The following is a 20,533-nucleotide window of genomic DNA, read 5'->3' on the forward strand; positions in this document are numbered from 1 at the left end:
GTAATTCCATCTTCCCTGAAGAATGCATGGTTTACAGCCAACCATATGTATATGTATATATACACACACATATATATTCTTAAGTATTTGATAAGGAAATAAACATTTTATATTCAGAGAATTCTGTAGCTAGAAAGTCTTATTATGAGAATACTGAGAGGAAACAGATCCTTTCAGGGAACCTTTCAGATCTTTTCTTGGAAACAGTAGTTACAGTATGACAGAGAATTTTCCAGACACTTCAGAAGGACTCCATTCTCTCAGTGTGTTGAATTACCTAGCAACCTTTTGATAGGAGAAGGAAGGGGAATAAATATATAAAATGTACTGGGAGTTTAGGAGAGTGAACAATTGACTAACCCTGGAAGAAATGTTTTTACAGAGGAAGTGTGGCTGGAGCCCTACCGTGAATAACATGTGTGAGCTCTTCAGGGAAGAAAGCCTTTCAGATACAAAGAATTCTCTAGATGGACAGAGATAAAGGCATGAGAGAGCTTTGTTTCCTGAAGGAAACTGGAGATGTTCAGTATCACTGAAAAGTTAAGTGCCGTGGTGAAAGGAGGTGACAGGAGTAAGATTGAGCTGGGAGGAGCCTTTCTATTTCAGCATTAGACAACGATGAACCATGAAAACACTTGAATAGAGGAGTGGCTGCTTGGGTCTGCGTTGTGGAATGCAATGAGAAGGGCATACTTTGGGGATCAAAAATATTCCACAAATGCACCATTTTGATGCCATGCAATAACTTAGAGAAGAGGTGGCAGTGAACGTAGAGGACATAGTAGCAAGGAAGATAGGAAAGATACTGATGGAGTATCATCAGGATTTGGTGATTCATGATGTCAACATCACCATCATCGTGTCAACATCAAAGTTTCTGCCTTTGATCCTGTGTGGTGGTTTTATTATCTCAGAGAGGTGAAAAACATAATTCTGAGGGTGGTCAGTTGACTTGAATGAGGCCATAAATGAAGGAAGAAGAAAAGCTAGATTCCAAGCCTGTTGAAATCAGTGTTATTTTCACTAACAAATGTAGGAGTTTAAACTTACAGATGACAATAGTGAATAATTTTGTTGCAAAGTCACTTTAATTATAGTTACCACATTCAATAAACACATTTATTTTAGACAATTTATTGTTAAGTACTTTCAAAAGCATGAAAGAATTATACTCAGAGGTAACAGAAAGGGAACAGCCTCCTAAATTCATGTTCCAAAACAACAAAGGCCACAACAGTTACTTGAATGGTGTTCTTTTACCTTTAGCTGCAGAGTTGAATTATAGTTCATTTCCAGAATTAAGTAGAGTTCTTCACAATAGAAAGAATATAAAACTTGTCTGTACAATGCTCATTTTTATGTTCTGGAAAAAAGAGACTGTTTAGTAACTATTGACATCATGGAAGTAACTCTAATGGAAATATATAATTGCCATTATTTTGGGAGGAGTTAGATCAGTGATAAGTTTTTTTTTTTTTAAATATAAACCAGATGTCAATTTAGCGTACCCAGTCTGTTAAAGTCAAGATAGGTCAGCTTAAACCCCAGAGAATCATCTTCCCAAGATTTATTCAATTCCCTGGTAGACTTACTATTTTGTGCCTGCTTTCTCTGTTCTTCCCAGTGTGATCCAGATACTAAACCTGGCTTCTTTCACAAAGTTGGACACATACTCATGTAACCACCAATGCAGTGCATTTATGAGTAGGGTGAATGTAATTGATAATGGTAGAGGAGGTTTGTTGCATTACAACACTATAGTCAAATATGAATCTTAGACATAACTCATCTTTAAAATATCCTGCAGTTATCACATCACTGAGGAAAGCCAATCGGCCACTTCAGCCCCTCATCACTTTGCTTGTTCATCTCCTCTCCCTGGTCCCTTTGTCCTCCTCCTTTATTTAGTCTTTCCTACTTTAAGCCCCTGCCTTCCTGGAGCAAAGCAAAGTTTCCCCCATCTCTCCTGAGAATGCATACCTTCAGACCCCTGTCTGCTGCCTCTAGTGCCTTTTCTAAGAATTCTCCCTAAAAAAGGCAGTTTCTTCCCTAAGTGAGAAAGGATATTATCCTAGCAGGAAAGAGGTAGAATAGCAGTTCTTAAAGTCAGATTTCCAGGGTTTGAAACCCAGTTCTGTAACAAAGAAGGAAGTTACTTAACTGCTCTGAACATTAGGTTATCATTATCTCATGGGAGTAATTTAGAATATTATAAAGATTATTAACTGCTGACTCCATGGAAGCTCACCAGAGTAACCACCACCTTGACAGATAATTCTCGTAGTCTTAGAAAGAAGTGGCCAAGGTAGATATTTATAGAAATTGGGGTTCTGGGTTTAAGTGGCTTAAAAGTGGTCTTTTAATGCAGGAATCTTATTGAGACTGGTCAAGTATGTGGTGACACAGTTTAGGATTGTGGACATATTGAGGAAAGAGCCTTGAGGTCAATTGATAAGCAAGCAATTTGTCTAATTAAGATATGAATTGGCCGTGAGAAGACAGCTGAGCTGCCTGTTCTCCTTCAGGGGGATTGTTTGAGCAGTGAACTGTTTGAATAAATTTATTTCCTGGAAGTTCTTGAAGCAAGTGTTGAAGCTAGTTTATGAGTTCATAGTCTTATCAAAGTTTTGATATTTAACCTATATGGCTGCAGGAGATTTCAGTTCTCAGGGTCAAGTGAGATGATCTGTAGAAAACATATAGTACAATGTTTGCTACATAATTAAGAGTTCAGTCAAGGTTTGCCACTTAGTACTGGCTTTCTTATTATGATGTTCCTTAAATCTTGGCTTGGCTGTGGGAGGAAATGACCTAACTCTGGCTGAGGAATGCAAGATTTGATAATCAGACTGACCCAAAGGGTGAAGCAAGTAGTGGGGAGCTATTCCAGCTTGAGTCAGCAGGAGGGGGAACATGTTGGTAGGCACTTAATTCATGGATATTCAGCTAAGAACAAAAGACAAGTTAACATGGCTATCGTCAGAATCCTATCAGCCTCAAGGGTGACCCAAATAATTCTAAGACCTTATCAATCGTATTTTATATAATGCTTTACAATAGAAGAATAGTATAATAATAAATTACATTCATATAATTCCTTAATAATCTCATTTGTTTTCTGCGGAAGTCCTGCAATATAGATGTGGCAGGCAGTTTTACCCCCATTTGGGTGATGATGAAACTGAAACTGAGAGTTTGCTCACGGATCCTAAATGGCAGAATGGGGAGATAAACATAGGTTATCCAGACACAGAACCTTCTCCTATATGTCAAAATAGAACGATGCTACTTACGTTTGGGGGGCATGTGTTCTAACAGAATGACTCACAGACTAGTTTTCTGATACTATATCCTTTCCCTACCTCTAGCTTATTTATTTGGCTCTAGAAGCTTGAAAACCCACACCAACTAAAGATATAAAAAGATGTAGGAAAATGAGTATTTCTACACCCCTGGTTCAGATGATAATGATGTAGAACTAGGATTGGGAAGTTGATCTGATAATACAACAGCCCACCTCATTGTGAAGTTTCCACGCATCAACCTCTTATTAAATATATTTGGTGACATGCAGAAGGCTCGTTTCTGGGGAGGCAGAGATGAATAAGGTTAACCTTCCCTCTTCTTTTTAAGAATCCCCTAGTCTTTTGGATTAGATGTATTTATTGTGAGAGAATGAAATATGTGAAAAGATTGAGGCATATATGAAGTACGAGGCTGAGGAAAGGGGCTGAATTGTTTTCTCTGCCGTCAGGGAAGTGTAGAGAAAGAAATTCCCCAGCTTCCTGTTCCTCCCTTCACTAGCACAGCACTCTCCCACCCAGCATCCTCATGGCAGATTTCAAACAAAGCAATAATCAAGGGAGTCTTGGGAAATCATCCTGTCCAATAATCCTCCATTTCCACCCACCCCAACACTTAGAAGAGAGCAGAAGGAGCAGGGAGTGGGTCTGATAGCAAATAGGCCAAGGTGCGTACAGGATCTACCTGGATTTCAAAATAAAAATGTTTGGGGCAGATGAATAAGAATTTGCTTTTGTAAAAAATTTGGATTACTTAAGTAGTAATGACTTATAGGAACTTACTTTTGGAGAATTTAACACCGTGTAAATACAAATCTACATATAGAAACCCATGCAAAATTAAGTGCTTCATTTTACTTGAGGCCCTAAGCTACTCAATTATTATAAAAGAATCACTTTCCTGTCACCCAAGTTTTCCTTGCATGGATGCATTGGAAAATGACGAAATTTCTCTCTGTGAATATGAATGTTAATGATTGGGAAACAGGGAAACCACACATAATTCTGCCAGGTCCAATGCAACTCCCACAGCTCTTAAAAATAAAAAGTATATAGAGGAATTGTATCAGAAGTCTTTGTTTTTAATTTCTGTTATTAATCTTCTTTGAGACAGCAAAAGGTAGCCGCTGACTCACTGAGCAGCAATCCAACAAGCCCATGCAAACTACAATGTTGACAGCCTTTGTTTGCAGTCCTAAATGGATTGTGTCTAACTAAACCACTGTGTAATTGTAGATCCTGTGTGATTTCACATTCTCATCTAATAGTCAATTTTTCTTTCTTTGATGTGGCATGTTGTGTTCAGTTTTCAGTAGCTTATCTGAAAACATCAATATGGTTTTGAAAAGGATAAAATCAAATTGTAACAGTCTACATTCCCATAATGTGTGCATAGCCAAGGGGAAAGATGGTAAATAGGTACACTAGCTCACTGGATTTCCAAGTTCCAGACAGTGGAAATTTGATTCTAGCCCCGTATTCTCTCCGAAGAAGAGCAGCTGGATTCATTTCTCATATATTTAAGTCAACAGCTGATACACAGAAAACTGGGTGGACATTAGCATATATGCAGATGACCGAAGAGATTGTAAATGAAGTGGAGAAGACTTTCTGACTCCAGTGCTTATTATTACAAGAAATAATGCCTTATTAATTTTATCTCATATAAACACAGAAAGAAACACTAACCTTATACATCTTAATTTAAAATGTTGATATAAGCAAAAAGGTTTCACATATATACGTATATATGTATGTATTTTTAAAAAATCAATGTTTCTGTTAAATAACTTTAGGTAACAGTTCTCAACTTTGGCTGCACATTCAAATTCACAGAAGAGTTTTGGTTTTTTTTAAATCCCATTACCCATGGCCACACCTAAATCAGAATCTTTGTGGCTGAAACCCACACATCAATATTTTTTTTCAAGCTTTCCAATGTGCAGCCAAGATTAAGAGCCACAGATATATTATTAAAGAATTTAAAAGAAATACACTTTTACTTCCTTTCAGGTAGTGTAGATTTGAAATATCAAAATACAGTGCAAATATGAAATGCTGCTATAATAAAGTGCATGATTTTACTGGAATACTAGATTTCGGGGGCTTAATTTGAGTAGTGGGCATTAAATATTCCTTTCAAATTGATGAAAATTGCTGTTGCAGTCTGCTACTTTTACTCTTAAAGTTAAATACATATATATTGTATTCCTACAATAATAATGTCAACTTTTCCAATTCTATTTAGATATTTACATAAAAGAAAAACAATGTCTTCAAAAGGCAGAGCGCTAAAAATGTCTTTAATCTATATGTACATAATTTCAATGAAAGCTGGCTTTCTATGCTTAGTGCTAATGCAATGATCCTAGGGGAATCTATTTCTCATTTTGATTTAAAGATATATAGTTATAAGATATCAACTATTTAAAAAGGCATGATTTTAAATACTTTGAATGTTTTTCTATTTTTCAACAATATCATTTAAGACATTCGATATAGTGTATAATATGGAGCAGACGTCATTTTCTTTACTAATATTATGAAATAACAAATTACTTTATTATTACTATTATTTATTACTATATTATGCAGAATATTGAACTAATTTTGTGACTTGAGACTTGTATTCTGTGATGTAAATATGTGAACTAGTCAACTTTGAAGGTCCTTTCCAATTCCACCCTTTGGCCATTCTGAGCTTCACTCTGCAGTGTAGACCACACAGTGTCTACCACATGATTCACATTACATACTTTGATCTTATTATGTAAAAGATACAAAAGCTGAGGTGGACAGTGGTGAAGTTCTTCCCATACTACTACAAAGAAGTCTGCCAGGTGTCAGGGAGAAGAGATTACTAGAGAAGTCCAATCTATGTATCTGCTTTAGGTACTCACCCGCACCTCTATCATACAGGTTTCTGGTTTTGTTTTGTTTTTATAATTTCTGGAAAAATCAGTGAGTTAAAAATTCTGCCAACTTAGATATTAAAGGCATTAAAAAAAAAAAAAACCGAACTCTTTCAGTACTTTTCTGTGGCCAAAGGAAAAATTATTTCATTCACCTATTTTAAGTGTACCCTTTTTACATTTAATGTGTCTGAAATCAGGATGAGTTCACATGAATGGTTAGTCACAAACCTTGTCTACCAGCTAGCAGCTGTGATGTAGGCAATGTTTCTTAAGCTTGTAGGAACATAGTCACGGCTGTTCACATAGTCATGCTTCAACTAAGTACGTGCAGTATTTATACGATATGTGTAGAGTTTGCTTGTCATTCAACATTTTTTCAGAAAGATTATAGTATGATTCAGTATTAGAACAAAGAATTATTATCTGAAAAGAAAGGCAAGGAAGCAGTGGCAAAAATTAAATTTCTTATGAGGAAGCCAATATTTACCGTTGGAGCAATGACAACAATTCTGTATTTTCTTGTTAATCAACACCTGACTGATTATATAGCCTTGTTGCTTATCATGTCAACCCAGGACCAGCAATACTGACATCACCAGGGATCTTCTTAGAAATGCAGAGCCTTGGGCCCATTCCCAGATCTACAGGATCAGAATCTGCATTTTATCAAACTCTCCACATAATTCCTTTGCCCCTTAAAGTTTGAAAGGCACAGCTTTCTAATATAGGAAGATGCTCACAAGAAAATGAAGTTGTTTTGTATTCTGTTACTGAGGTATGTGCCAGATGTTTGCCTCTCATACGTTAAACAATACAACCTAAAGCTGGAGAAGTCGCATTAGAATAGATGAAAGAAATCTGAAAGCAACAAGAAATCAGCGTGACTGATTCATAAGCAAGCCTGACAATGTTGATAGAAATCTTTGTCCAAATGAGTTTCAAAGCTTTTTCTATAGGTTCTGTGTATGTCTTGAATAGATCTTAGTGATAAGAAAGCATTATGCTACAGTTTATTTGACCATTTTTTTTCTTTCCTAGTGGTAAATAAAATCATGATGTATCTTACTGTAGGTGAAACAACAGGTTGGATGAAATACAAGCGATAATTACAGTTCAGTGTGTCACAAATCCATGAGAAGCCAGGAATATAATAACTCTTGTTCATACATATCTGTGCACTTGAGATAACTGGATAAACTGACATAGAAAATAATTAATCTGTGTAACAAGAACTAGCCTATAATTATTTTATTATTATACATAGTTTTCTTTGCTAAATAACTGTTTACATATGTGGAAGAGGAAGAATTAATAAAATCTTAGCCATATTTTATTTTTATGCTACATTAAATAATGACATAGTGGAAATTTTCTCTAAGTCAGCATAATAACTGCATTAACGGCAAATTAGTTCATCATAACTTTGTCACATATAATGAATATAAAATTAACATTTGTGAGTGAACTATTTTTAAACACAAAAATAAAGTATGATGCAAATCATTTAAGAAGCTGGATCTAAGTATCTGCTTTTGACATTTTAAATGATTTATCTAAATTAATATCTGGTCCGTTTTTTCTTTGTTAGATGTAACTTAAAAGAAATTATTTTTTTCCAAATGGTACTGAGTAGCCTTTATGGACTCTCATCCTTGGATTGAACCAGTAGTTGTGGACTGTTGGACTGCTTTTCCAGCTTGACTTCTTTATTGATGATGACCATGCATTTTGCTCAGCGTGCTGCACATGAGGGGGTGTTTGGATGAGGCAGAAGAAGGGAGGTTTGAGGAAAATCATGGTGAGATCCTTCCTGGGTTACTGAGACAGCTCTCAAATTTCATGTAGTGATAACTGCCTGGAGGTACAAGTCAAACGATGATGAGGCAAGTAGGAACTATTTGAACCTTGCCACCAGAATGGGAAGAGTTGACTGTGAATCAAACTACTTTTCTTTCCTCCTACATTTTGGCTTTTCTTACATACATAATATCTTATATGGTGTCGATGCTTAATGAATGTTATTCAAATAAATACACGCTGAAGAAATGTTATAGTTAGGTATATGGTACATTCTTATCTGGCTATATTGCGGAACACTTCAGTGAGTAGATATTTTAGATGGTTTTAAAAGATGATTAAAATCTCAACAGGCATGCCTTCAGTATTTGCTTTATTATATGTCTTTGTCTCCTACATTTTACTGGATTTTTTTCACTCACCTGTGAAGGAGACTAATTTTAACAATGCTAATTTTGTGTCGTGGATTACATTGCTTATGAATGGCAGGCAGTATCTGATTCATTTTACTTTATGGAATGATTTTCATTTTCTAGCTTCTCAGAGTATTTTATAGGGAAAAATAGACTAAGGTAAATAACCTTCTATTTCTGCTCTGGATACCCAGGGACTTTTTTTTTTTTTAATATTCTGTAATCACAGTGATTTAACATTACATGATGGACATGTTTGAATGTTGACAAGTTGATAGAGAGCCATCTGCGTGTTAAACTTGGAATGACCAACTAGAGCATATTATTTATCAAATGTCCCTTTTTAAGATTGATGACTTGAAAAGTAAAATCTGGACTTCTTTTAATTTATGAGCAAAATTCAATGTTTTTCTCAAAACATCAAATTCTGAAAGTAATGAAAATTATGATGTAAACTCTTACTAACCAACCAGTATGCTCCATGACCAGAAGCATCTGAATTACCTGGAAATGTTAAGACGCAGATTCTCAGGCTGCACCCCAGACCGACTGAAAGAGAATCTGCACTTTAACAAATCCCAAAGTGACTCCTCTCACATTAGAGCTGGAGAAGTGCTGGTAGCCTGCACCTTCTGTAATCTCTGATTTGGATTAAATAGTACTCATTGAGAATCTGTAAAATGCATCGTGGTCCTTGAAACTTTCCTTCCAAGTAGACGTGGTTTATGGCATTCTCCAACAGAACAGAAAGCCTACGTGACTAGATTTCAGAATAGAAAAATCATCTAAGTTTTACAAGCTTCAAAACCCTGTGAACATATGTCTTTTTATGTTCTTAGGACTTTTGGAGTTAAATAATTCTTTTTTTCTAAACAAAGAAGATGATTGTATCTACTAAATGAATTCATCTGTCCCTGTTGAGCCTGGTCTTCTATTGATAGTCTCAGAATGTTGTTTTAGCTTTCTTAGACTTGTGGAAATCATGCCCCTTTGTTCTCTGGAGTTAATATAAAATTAGTAAAAAAAATAAAATTTGTTAAAATAATATTAGCAAGTATGCATATTTAATTTTCAAAGTGCTGTGTGATTACTCACAATGTTTATAAAAAGGAAAATAATTTTAGATAATCATAAGGTGTTTCTGTAGGAAAGGGCTTTCAAGTCTAAAGTTGTTACAATAGATAATTTTATTACAATGATCAGAATGAAAAATGAATGTATTCGCATGTCCCTCTTTCCTTTTTTCCAGATGCAAGACAAAGGTCTACCCTGATGAACTTCCAAACACAAGTGTAGTCATTGTATTTCATAATGAAGCTTGGAGCACTCTCCTCAGAACCGTTTACAGCGTTATAAACCGTTCCCCACACTACCTACTCTCTGAGGTCATCTTGGTAGATGATGCCAGTGAAAGAGGTATAAACATTTTTCTTGTATATTTTTTCAAATTAGAAAGCTTTATTATATTCAAAAAAGTAACTGGGCAATGATCTGCATTTTGCTTGTAACTACACTAACCCTGCAACCACCTATCAAATTTTCATCATTGTGCCTTGTTGGTGCCAACTCCAGGAACAAGTAACTATTTCTTTCAATTTATCTCATGATTCCATTTGGTTCTTACTAACCTAAAAAAATCAGCCAAAACGGTTTTCAAAAGTGTTCCCTTTTTTCCCCAACTCAATTGATCATATGATTGAGCATTTATATGTGTTTGTAGATGTTTGTCATTATTTTTAGTGCTGGTACAACAAAAATAGTTTATAATTACGGAGACTGCAGTGCATTTCCCAGTGTGGCCCAGTTTCTAAATTAACGCCTAGTATATTAAATTCCTCATATAACCTTATCCTTGTCAGCCAAGTGTCAGGGTCATAATGCACTGTGCATTAATTTACTGATGACACCTCCTCGATATCTCTATTTTACATAACACCAAAAAACAGCGATAGGAGTTGCCCACCATTTCAGTGTGTTTCCATCTGGTTAGTAGTATCTCTTCTCTGTCTTACAATGGTTTCAAAACTTTATAAATTCTTCTTGCACATTACAGATTTTCTCAAGTTAACATTAGAGAATTATGTGAAAAATTTAGAAGTACCAGTAAAAATTATTAGAATGGAAGAGCGCTCTGGGTTAATACGTGCGCGCCTTCGAGGAGCCGCTGCTTCAAAAGGGCAGGTCATAACTTTTCTCGATGCACACTGTGAATGCACGTTAGGATGGCTGGAGCCCTTGCTGGCAAGAATAAAGGAAGACAGGTAAGAGCACGTATTATGTCTGTCTGGGTTTTAACTGAACCTGTTAGGAGAGTTCCAGCTGCCCATCAAAACTTTTCCTCCAAGTTGCTATTTTCAGAAGGTTTATTTCCTAGCTTTTAAAAAAGAAGTCCTCTCCCTCCCTTTTATTTAATAAAGACCTTAACTTTTTTATGCTGAACATGAATATTTTATTAGAAATAGTCTTAACAATTCAAACTAGGTAATGTAGATGTTCTTATCTCATAATAGGGAGGAACAAATACGTCAAGTATCTCCTCCCAGTTGTTGGAAGTGATGGGAACAACAGTTTAGTCCCTCCCACTGCCAGACCAGTCTTCTCTCTACCAAGTCACTGTCCTTACTCAAAATCTAGTTCAATGCCACCTTGAGGGTCTTAAAAATAAACTCACACACACTCATTCACCCCACTGAAATGAAATCATGATTTAAAAATAAAACAGCACAATTGTAAGAATAAGTTTAATTATTTAAATAATATTGTCAACTTTGTGCATACAAATTATGAAATCTGAAAAGTTGAATAATACTTTAGAGAAATTAAGAACCCTCACAGATACTCACAATTATTTCTGATGATGATGCTACGAAGTGTCTTTTTTTGTAGATACTCATGAACATTGATGATAAATGAGTATAATTCCTAAGCCCCTAATGAAGACAACTATGCCGACTGCTGTCTGATATAATGAAGCATCGCTTAACACCTTGCTTGCATCGTCATGTTACATACAGGAGAAAGGTCTTTTTAGAATTAAAGTTTTTATTTAAGCATCCAAGGCAGGGGCTGCTTAGTGTGAGCTACTGCAGCTGTATCCCATAAATGGCAGGATTTGGTACTTGCCAGGAAGATGGATGGAGGTTGTCAGTAAAATGAACCATAGCAGTTGAAGAAAGCAGTGGAAACCTTTTAGTCAACTGAGTAATCTATAGCTAATAATGTTTTTCCATTCTGTGTATTGTACAGTATGCACAGGAGGGTAAGATTGGCAAGGTAAAATGAACTTGGAACATCTTAAATGCATCTCCTGGCAACTTTTCATACATTATGCTGCCTTTTAAAATGTGTTTCATATCCAAACCTAGTGAGTTTTAATATAATGTTGTTTCAAATGGTTATGCATAGATCACTTATTTTTTAATCCAACAATATATTTATATTGTATTTGCGTGTAATGAATTTGAATGTCTTGTCCTGCTTATATGTTCTAAAGTTGCCATAACTAGATAATAAAGTCCTGTTCAAGGTTATTAGATCTAATTTCACCTCCCTATAAATTAAATCATTAAATTTAATGAAGAGAGAAAGATATTGATTTTATAAGGACCAGAGTTACCAAGAAGCTTTTTCAAGGCTGGATGAATCGTATTGATTTCAGAGGACCCTAGGCGTTGGCTAATTGTGTGCAATAAAACCCTGATTAAAAATGAGTGTTGGGGATACTGTTGTTACAAAACCAGAATAAATGATGGACAACATTTCCTTGCTTTCCACATCTGTGGTTGATTCAAAGGCATATTTGTGTATTTACCTTCTACCTGATACGAACAACAAGCTTTGCTCTTCGGAATTAGCTACAACCAATGCACAGTTGGTTGAACATTTACTGTGGAAATGACAGAAGGTTGATCTCATAACAGAACATATAATTCTGAGTTAGAGGAAGACTGGAGAAAGCTCAACATGGATTAAAGGAGTACCTAATTATCTGCCATGGTGAAATGTTCCTTACCCTAAAAAGCCACCATCAAAGAATTCCAAATGTCCTGGCCTTCCCTCTTACTTTTATAAAAAATGGATCATGAAACACTGGAACATGAAGTTACTTACTTCTCCCTATCGTAAAATATACAGATTGTTGCTATAAACTATTAAGTCTAGGACCATTCACTCAGAAATTGTCACAACCCTACTGTCTTTCATAGGAAGCATTTAGTTATTTGATGATCATGATTTTTATTGTTGCTTCTGTTTGTTGCTTTTTCTCTGTTTGTTTTTCCATGAAGATTTTCTCAGAACTGTCTCTTTAAACTAACCTATCATCTTTGAGATACCAGATCTAATTTGCCATCATTCATGCTTCACTCCCTGCATGCTATTGCTTTTCACCGGGCTATCGCTAAAATGATGCATAATATTAAAGCAGCTCTACTAATCATTCTGTGGATGGAGGTTTTATGAAAAATGGACCATGTTCATCCTGCTGAGTTTGTACTTAGACTGCATTTGGAAATCAGCTTGAAGATCAATTAGTGTGTTTGATTAGATTATACATGATAGAGTAAAGCTGACTGAAGTAAGATATAGTAAAAGGAAATAATTCCACAGAGAAAAAGGATAGAGTGAAAATAAAGGCAAGTTAAAGTCACAAAAAAATTAAATTTCAACATATGAGCTGTATTAAGTTTAAAGAAGCGAATGTAACATTTAAATTATTATTTATCTGTAAACTGGTTTTAATTTTTCTGCAGGAAAACAGTTGTATGCCCCATCATTGATGTGATCAGTGACGATACCTTTGAATATATGGCTGGGTCAGACATGACTTACGGGGGTTTTAACTGGAAATTGAATTTCCGTTGGTATCCTGTTCCCCAAAGAGAAATGGATAGGAGAAAAGGAGACAGAACTTTACCTGTCAGGTATGTAGATCATATCTTCCAAAGCATAACCTGTGTATTCCTATAATAATTAAGGTGTGTTATAAATTTGTGTACTCATTTTGTAGGCTTTTAAAGGCATACACTTTTTATTCATATTTATGTATGTTATCACATTTTACGCGATTAATAATCAATGGCAATATTAAATCTAGGTTAAATTAGCACAGAATAAGTATTGGCAGAGTGCCAATTTTTTGAAACCGTGTATTCTTATACTCAAAATATATTTATTGTGAATTTTCTATGTGACAGATACGTACTAACCTTTATGGTACTTTAGGTAGTTATATACCTGCCTAAGTGTATATAGTTTATAATAGAGAAATCCTCAAAACTGAAATAACAAAAATGTTTTGGTAAATATTTACAATTTACCAACCTTTAAGAGCTATCTTCCTTACAGATACAAAAGAAAGATCATTTGGAAAATTTCAGTAAATTAACAATTATGAAGGGTTTATTTTTTTCCAAATTATTTAAAATTGCTACTTAATTTGAAATATTTATGCATAAAATATGTGTTTGCCCTTAATACAGAACAAGAACTATCATATACATCTGCAGTTGTCTAGTAAGCAGTGTCTACTTTATTAACATAAAATTATCACCTTCTTATTTTAACACATTATTGTGTACCTCTTACTTGCAACCAAAAATTTTCCTGAACAATACTTGGGGAGGGAGTTCACTTATTTCACTCTTTAAAGATGAATTTGGCAAATCATCATTTGGTTGAAACAATAGAGAAGCACCTTAACATTCTAAAACAATGTATATAACCCATTATCTTAGTGTCTCCTAACCTACTGAGAGAATGACTCATCCATAGTTTAGACAAATTATATGATGAATTAATTAAAACTAATTCTAAAAATTGGCTAATGGAAGAGAACATCTCTAGTTGCTTATTATTGAACAATTAAATATTGAGACTATCAACGCTCTTAACATGATATTAACTATGTCAAAGAGAAAAATAAAGTATAGTTCCAAACAGTTGCATAATGATGTGAAGTTATGATGTCAGTATTTAAAGCGTAATTTAGTAGTCCTTAAATCTTGCTGTTATCTTCACATTCACCAAGTCTTATTGATCCTTGGCTTTAACAGCTTGAGGAAATACAATGGCTCGTATTACCATTGTTTATTTAATAGAAATCCTATTTCACAGACAGTGGTTTCATTTAGTGTTAGACGATTTTCCAGCTTCAGCTCCCAAGTGAAAATTATCAAAATACTTGACCAGTACACTCAAATATAGATAATGTGTTTACCTGAAAATGAAGCTTAAAAGAATGTATGGGTGTACTTATTTTTTAACACGTTGACAAAAGACATGCTTTATTTAACTTTATTTTCTCATAGAGTCGAAAGTTAAATAATTAAGAGGTAGCCAGCATTCATAGTAAGAAATTACCAATCTTATTCGTAAAAGTAAAAGTCTACATATAAATTGGCCATTATTTCTCATCTTTCATTAAAACAAAAGTGGAAACATCCAAATTGCTGTATGTATTTTAACCAAAATGTGTGCAGCTTTATTGCAATAACATGGAGAGGTGATGAAGTCTAAGCAGATTTTATTTGTTTGCCTCAGTAACTGCACAGTATTTCACTGTGAGGGAGCAGTATTTCAGTGCTGTGGGAGCTGAAACAAGAGAAACAGAGAAAGTTCAGTCTTTGCTGAAGTTTCTAGATTTTTATGGCAAAAGGTTAATTAATTCACTGGCTGTGTTGTAACAGCCTGCAGGTAATTTTCATCAGCATAGCTGTAATGTGAACTTTCTTTGTACTTGTAATCTATTACTTGAAGATGTGATCATTTTTCTCACATTCATACAAACAGATAAATCATTTGAGGTGTTAAAGACAATTTTTTTTCCTACATGATTAACAGAATTCTGAATAGCTAAAGTGATTAAAATGAGGTTGAAATTTTAGTTTTCTTAGCAGAATGCTTCATTTAAAATGTCAGTTATGACAACTTTCTAGTGACTGTAATTGGCTAGTTAGTCATCATTTAGAAATACAATCATGCATCTGCACACGTAGAGAAGCAATTTGAACTTGTGCCCTAATCTTAGTTATACCACATTTAAAGTAAAGTTTGTAATGGTTATACTTATTATTCTATTGTCAACCTTTGGGCTTTGATATTTTCTTTTTGATAATTAAACGGATTTTGTGAATATTTGCCATTTGTGAAGTTACGAGTATGGAATAATAACATACATAATACAGCTCTGTTCTTTCTGTTTAGTTTTCTTTCATCAGTAAACTGTCCTTGACATTTTAATAGTCAAATTAAATGACTCCTCAGGAAAATCTCAATTATATATGCAACAATACAGTCATCAAATTGTTAAACCAGAGGTCATAAACTAGAAGCTTGTGTGTCAAATACGCTCTGTAGATATGTTTTCTTTGGCCTGTACAATGTTTTGCATTTTAAAAAATTACCAACATTTTAAAAATGAGGTGTTTTAAATTTAAGAAATCTAGATTTCCAGCTATTCTTGAGGAGTCAGAAGATCTTGCTACAATGGTCTGGTCTTTCTACTTGGCACCATCAGGAGTTGAATAGAAGCTGCCCACATAGAAATGGCTTGAAAGTTTAGCCCAATCCCCCGATTCCTTGTGGGTATGGGTCCCTGACTCTAAGGCTGAGGCTCAGTTGCCATTTTTCATTCTTGCCCTTTGAGAAGTATTTCTCTGTACTTGTGTCCCAATCAAACGTGAGAGAAACATGTTTATGCAACTAATCCACTTCATATATTAGCTTTATTTGTGTGGCTATAATCTTTTAAATTAGTGACCCTTGACTTAGAGGCTACTGCTTGGAAAATGGCTGGGTTGGAAAGTCATCAAACACACTAGCCTTGTTACCTACCTAATGGAATGGATGGCTAGGAGCATAAGTTACCTGGTAGTGTTGATGACCTCCCAAATCATTTCCTTAAGTGGGAGTGTAGTATGCATTTTTTTCTTACACCTATAACTTTGACTTGATGGGTTCAGGCTACTGAAATGAGTTGGCTTCCATATGCACATGCACGTGCATACACACTGTTGAGCATTGTGCTAGGTTCTACACATACAGAGATGAAGAAGGCTCTCTCTACTCTAAAGTTCCTCACTGACAGGCACTGGCCATTAAGTACGCAGGGTAAGGGGAAAAGTCCAGCATAAGTGGCCAGAGAGTGGATGTAGAGGAGTTAAACTATATCAAATGATACAGTGGTGGGTGCTTCTGGAAAAGAACTGGTATCTTTAATCTTATTGATTGTGTTAGTCTCTTAATTATGCCCTGTAAGTAACCCTAAATAAATAGTTATAGAGGTACTTGTTTCTACTTTAACTTCCCACTGATTAAAATACATTACTTAATTAAAGGCCAACCAGTTATTTATCAAGTCTACTTATCTGCCTTTACCCTTTGGTCCCACCTTATGGACTCTTGATATTTTGTCATTATTAATATTCTTAATATGACTTCCTTCATTCTTACTTTGAGTACCATGTTCAGTATTTTTCTAAAGCAAAATAAAAATTTTAGATTTTTTCTAGTCCTTGCTATCATAATAAGTTAAACATATATGTAATTACAAGTTTTTATTTCTGACACATTTGACTTCCCTTTATCCATTTTATTAACAATTGTCTGATCTCAGACATTTATTTTTCTCTCCATTGGAATTAGGAATTTATAAAGAAGATAAAATAGATTTAAAAACATTATTAATAACAACTCAGATTACAATTATTGTGAAAAACTCTTAGGATGTTCAAATATATTATTTTCTGTATCCTTCTAGTATGATATTGTAGAAGTGTTGAAGCTGACTTTTAATGATCTGGGTTTTAGTTCAAGTTCCTTCTATTGGGAAATTACCCATTCTTCTCAACTATAAAATGGAAAATTATTCTCCCTGCCTTGTTTACCTTGTAAAGTGCTATACAATATTAAATGAGAAAAAAATTATTTTAAATTTATTTCTGATAATCTAAGTAACATGTATATACATTTAAAAATAAATGTGACAAGTATCTATAAATGTAAAGAAGCAGAACAATAAGCCACTTCTTTTAGTATTTTGTTCTATTTTCTTTCAGAGCATTTCTTTCCAGATATATTTCTCCACAGTTTAAAAATTGATGTATCATTAATATTTTTCTATTTGCTTGTGAAAAAACTTTAATGGCTGTTAATATGTCAATTATTTACTTAGTTCTTTCTCTATTTTTTATAGTCTAAAGTAAATTAAGAATTTTACACTTTTTTGCCAGTTACGTCTGTGATCTAGTTTTTGCATATAATGTGGTCTTTTTAGAATTATGCAATTAAGCAATATGAAATTTGTTTCAATATTCTTGATACCTTCAGCCAGTTTGATTTTCTCCTCCCCAAATCATCACTGCCTCCAACTTAAGGTTCCTCTAGTAAGTACACTAAGTGAAAACACTTATTTTATTTTGTAAAATCTTACACAAATATAAGACATTTCTTAGTATTTAATAGCAACTAATAATATATTTCTTAATTATATCTGTCAGATTTTCTTTATTTTCCTCAGTCCAATGGAGCTACACTTTGAAATTGAAGGGAAGAAGCAGAGACAGATAAATCCTGTGAGATATTTCTTCACAATAGAAGCTCACTAAAGCAACAGCACAGGGGAAGGTCAGGTTGTACATAGAACAGACTTTGAAAGAAAGAGTTGAACTTTGGATGTTCAGCAGTTCAACATTCTCTCCTACTTGTGTTAAAAATCTAACATATGTTGACTTTGAGAGAAAAAAAAATTCCACTTCAGGTGGAATCTGTGTATCTATGTTCTTTGGAGAAAATGGCATATTTATGGTACATTACTTCCTAATGGTTTAGGGGACAATTTACAAGACTCTCCTCACAATCTGTTGAGAAGAAAACGGGTGTTACAGAAAGTTTTCAGGGTGGTGAATTGAATATCACATTTATATACTGAATAATTGTATCACATTAACAAAAATATTTTAAAACATCAGGCCCCATTATTTATTTTGACCCCTCTTAAGCATTAAATGAAAATAAAAGGAAAAATTCAAATTTGCACCATTTACTGTACATCCTCTTTGGAAGCTTAGGATTTTATCAGGTGGTGAGGATTATGAAAAAGGATTAAGGAAAATGGAAAAAAAAAGCTATTCCTTTTTTGAGAATTTAAGTCTCTAAGCACAGGTTAAGGTATTTGATTCTAATACTTGTTGATAAATGGATTCTTTGGCAGAAAAACAAGCCATTTGCCCACACTAAGCAGAAATTTAATTTTTTTTCTTATCCTTTAAAAATAGCTTTGCAAGTGTGTTCTGTAGACTCTACAGGATTTGAGTAAGCCTCCTTGCTCAGAGCCTAAGTCAGCAAAAACTCTTAAAGTAACAGTTTCTTCTCCACCAAAATCTGCATCTTCTTACCCAGATGTATATTCAAATGAGTGTCATGGTGTGCAATATTCCACTAAACTTCCCATTCTTTCTCTGTAAAAATCTTTAATTACATTCATCCTGTGATTAGTCATCACTCTAAAAAAAAGAATAGTTATACCTTTGCTTCTTTTTTCTCTCTTATGTTTTCTTTATTGGGTGTAGGGGCCAGATAGGGAACGGAGAGAAACTCACAATGTCTAATTTTTCCCTCAGTTTCTAAACCTTCACAATGGCTAACCAAATGAAGCCACTGTATTTTATGATTTTTAAAAATCAAAATTATGTAAATACTTCAGTTATTTGCCCCACATTTGCATAAATAATAAAATATTTATGTTCGCCACTTCTCTTTATTATGGTTTATAATTTATAGGACATGTTATTAACGCAGAGGTAAACACTAATAGTCTAGACATTGTGTTATTTGACCACTGCAAAGAACAGCCAAAAGCGGAGCTATAGTCTCTCAAATCTTTAGCTTTTTTCTCTCCAGAGACTTTGATTATTTGCCAAGTAAGATTAAATAGAACCCTGATATATCAAAGGATTAGTGAGAAGAAATGATGTTTCAGTAACTTTGAAAGAAATTGCTTTGAAGAACAGTATAACATTTTCAGGAAAATGTGGTGCATACGTTTGGAGATTGAAATCAGGAAGAGTGTATTTCGAATTAGCTACCTCAAACCCCTTGCTGTGTGAATTATATGGATAAATTGAGGGATGACTGATTGGTAGATGAGTAGATAGATGAATAGATAGATAGAAAGAGAGAAACTATTTTCTTAACTGGGCCACTAACTACGTGGGGGTCCTCGAACGAGTCATTTAAATACATTACAACTAAATTTGGGTGACTGTAGCTGTAGGGATTTTAGAGCTCTAAAATATTACAATTCTATTAAAAAAATTAGACTCTGAAAACAAGAGAATAAAGCTGATTATAATCTTGACATACAGACGTTTTCCTCTTTTTCATTACAATTAATATTTAAAATGTGCAGTACTTGCTTTATGCTGGTACTATTCTAAGAGTACTACATATGTTAACACATATATCCCCATTTTATAGATGATTAAATTTGAGGCACAGAGTTTAGGTGACCTGCTAAGGTCACACTGTGGGGTTGAGTTTTGAACCCAGTCAATCTAGTGAATCCTTCTAAAATTCAAATTTGGCTGCCTCTTAGAGTCTCTTTACTGCCTACGTGCTTTTCACACACATGGCGGTTATCCTGGGTGTATTGTCTTATTGGTGAAAATGCAGGCGTTGTGTTTAGTATTACTGAATAATCAAGTGTATTCTTTCAGTGTCTTTTGATTTATCAAGTTCTGGTGGAGAACTTATTTTCCCACGTCAAACGCTTACTTTTTTGAGTCCTTTACTATTCTTTGTTGTTATAAAGTTTCTATCTTTAATTCTAAAACACTATCAAACTCAATCCACAAAACCTTTACTAGATGATAAAGTCTTTAAAAATCCTGGAATTAGTGAAGGCATCTTTGTTATCAGATTAACAGATGTGAGCAAAGAAATTTTTTTATAGTTTCATAAATAAAATTGCAGGTAATTTTGAGTTTGGCCATGGGGATATATATGCTTATATGCTTATCAAGCATCTATTAATAGTCTAATACTATTAATAGATACGGACTATTCCTAACATATGGAGTATTCTTACAGAAGTAATAAAATGTATATA

At 34.2% G+C, this 20,533-nt stretch overlaps 1 protein-coding gene across 5 annotated transcripts in view; it reads left to right on the forward strand.

Moving 5' to 3' along the window:
- GALNT13 (polypeptide N-acetylgalactosaminyltransferase 13) overlaps window positions 1-20,533 on the forward strand; it is a 462,125-nt gene that overhangs the window by 281,732 nt on the left and 159,860 nt on the right. For all 5 annotated transcript variants that reach the window (XM_074363678.1, XM_074363673.1, XM_074363674.1 and 2 more), the window contains exons 5-7: window positions 9,677-9,843; window positions 10,481-10,688; window positions 13,179-13,349. In XM_074363678.1, the coding sequence (XP_074219779.1) occupies window positions 9,677-9,843; window positions 10,481-10,688; window positions 13,179-13,349 (546 nt within the window). The remainder of the gene's footprint in view (window positions 1-9,676; window positions 9,844-10,480; window positions 10,689-13,178; window positions 13,350-20,533) is intronic.

Source organism: Camelus bactrianus, chromosome 5 (assembly GCF_048773025.1).
Source record: "Camelus bactrianus isolate YW-2024 breed Bactrian camel chromosome 5, ASM4877302v1, whole genome shotgun sequence".
NCBI lineage: Eukaryota > Metazoa > Chordata > Mammalia > Artiodactyla > Camelidae > Camelus > Camelus bactrianus.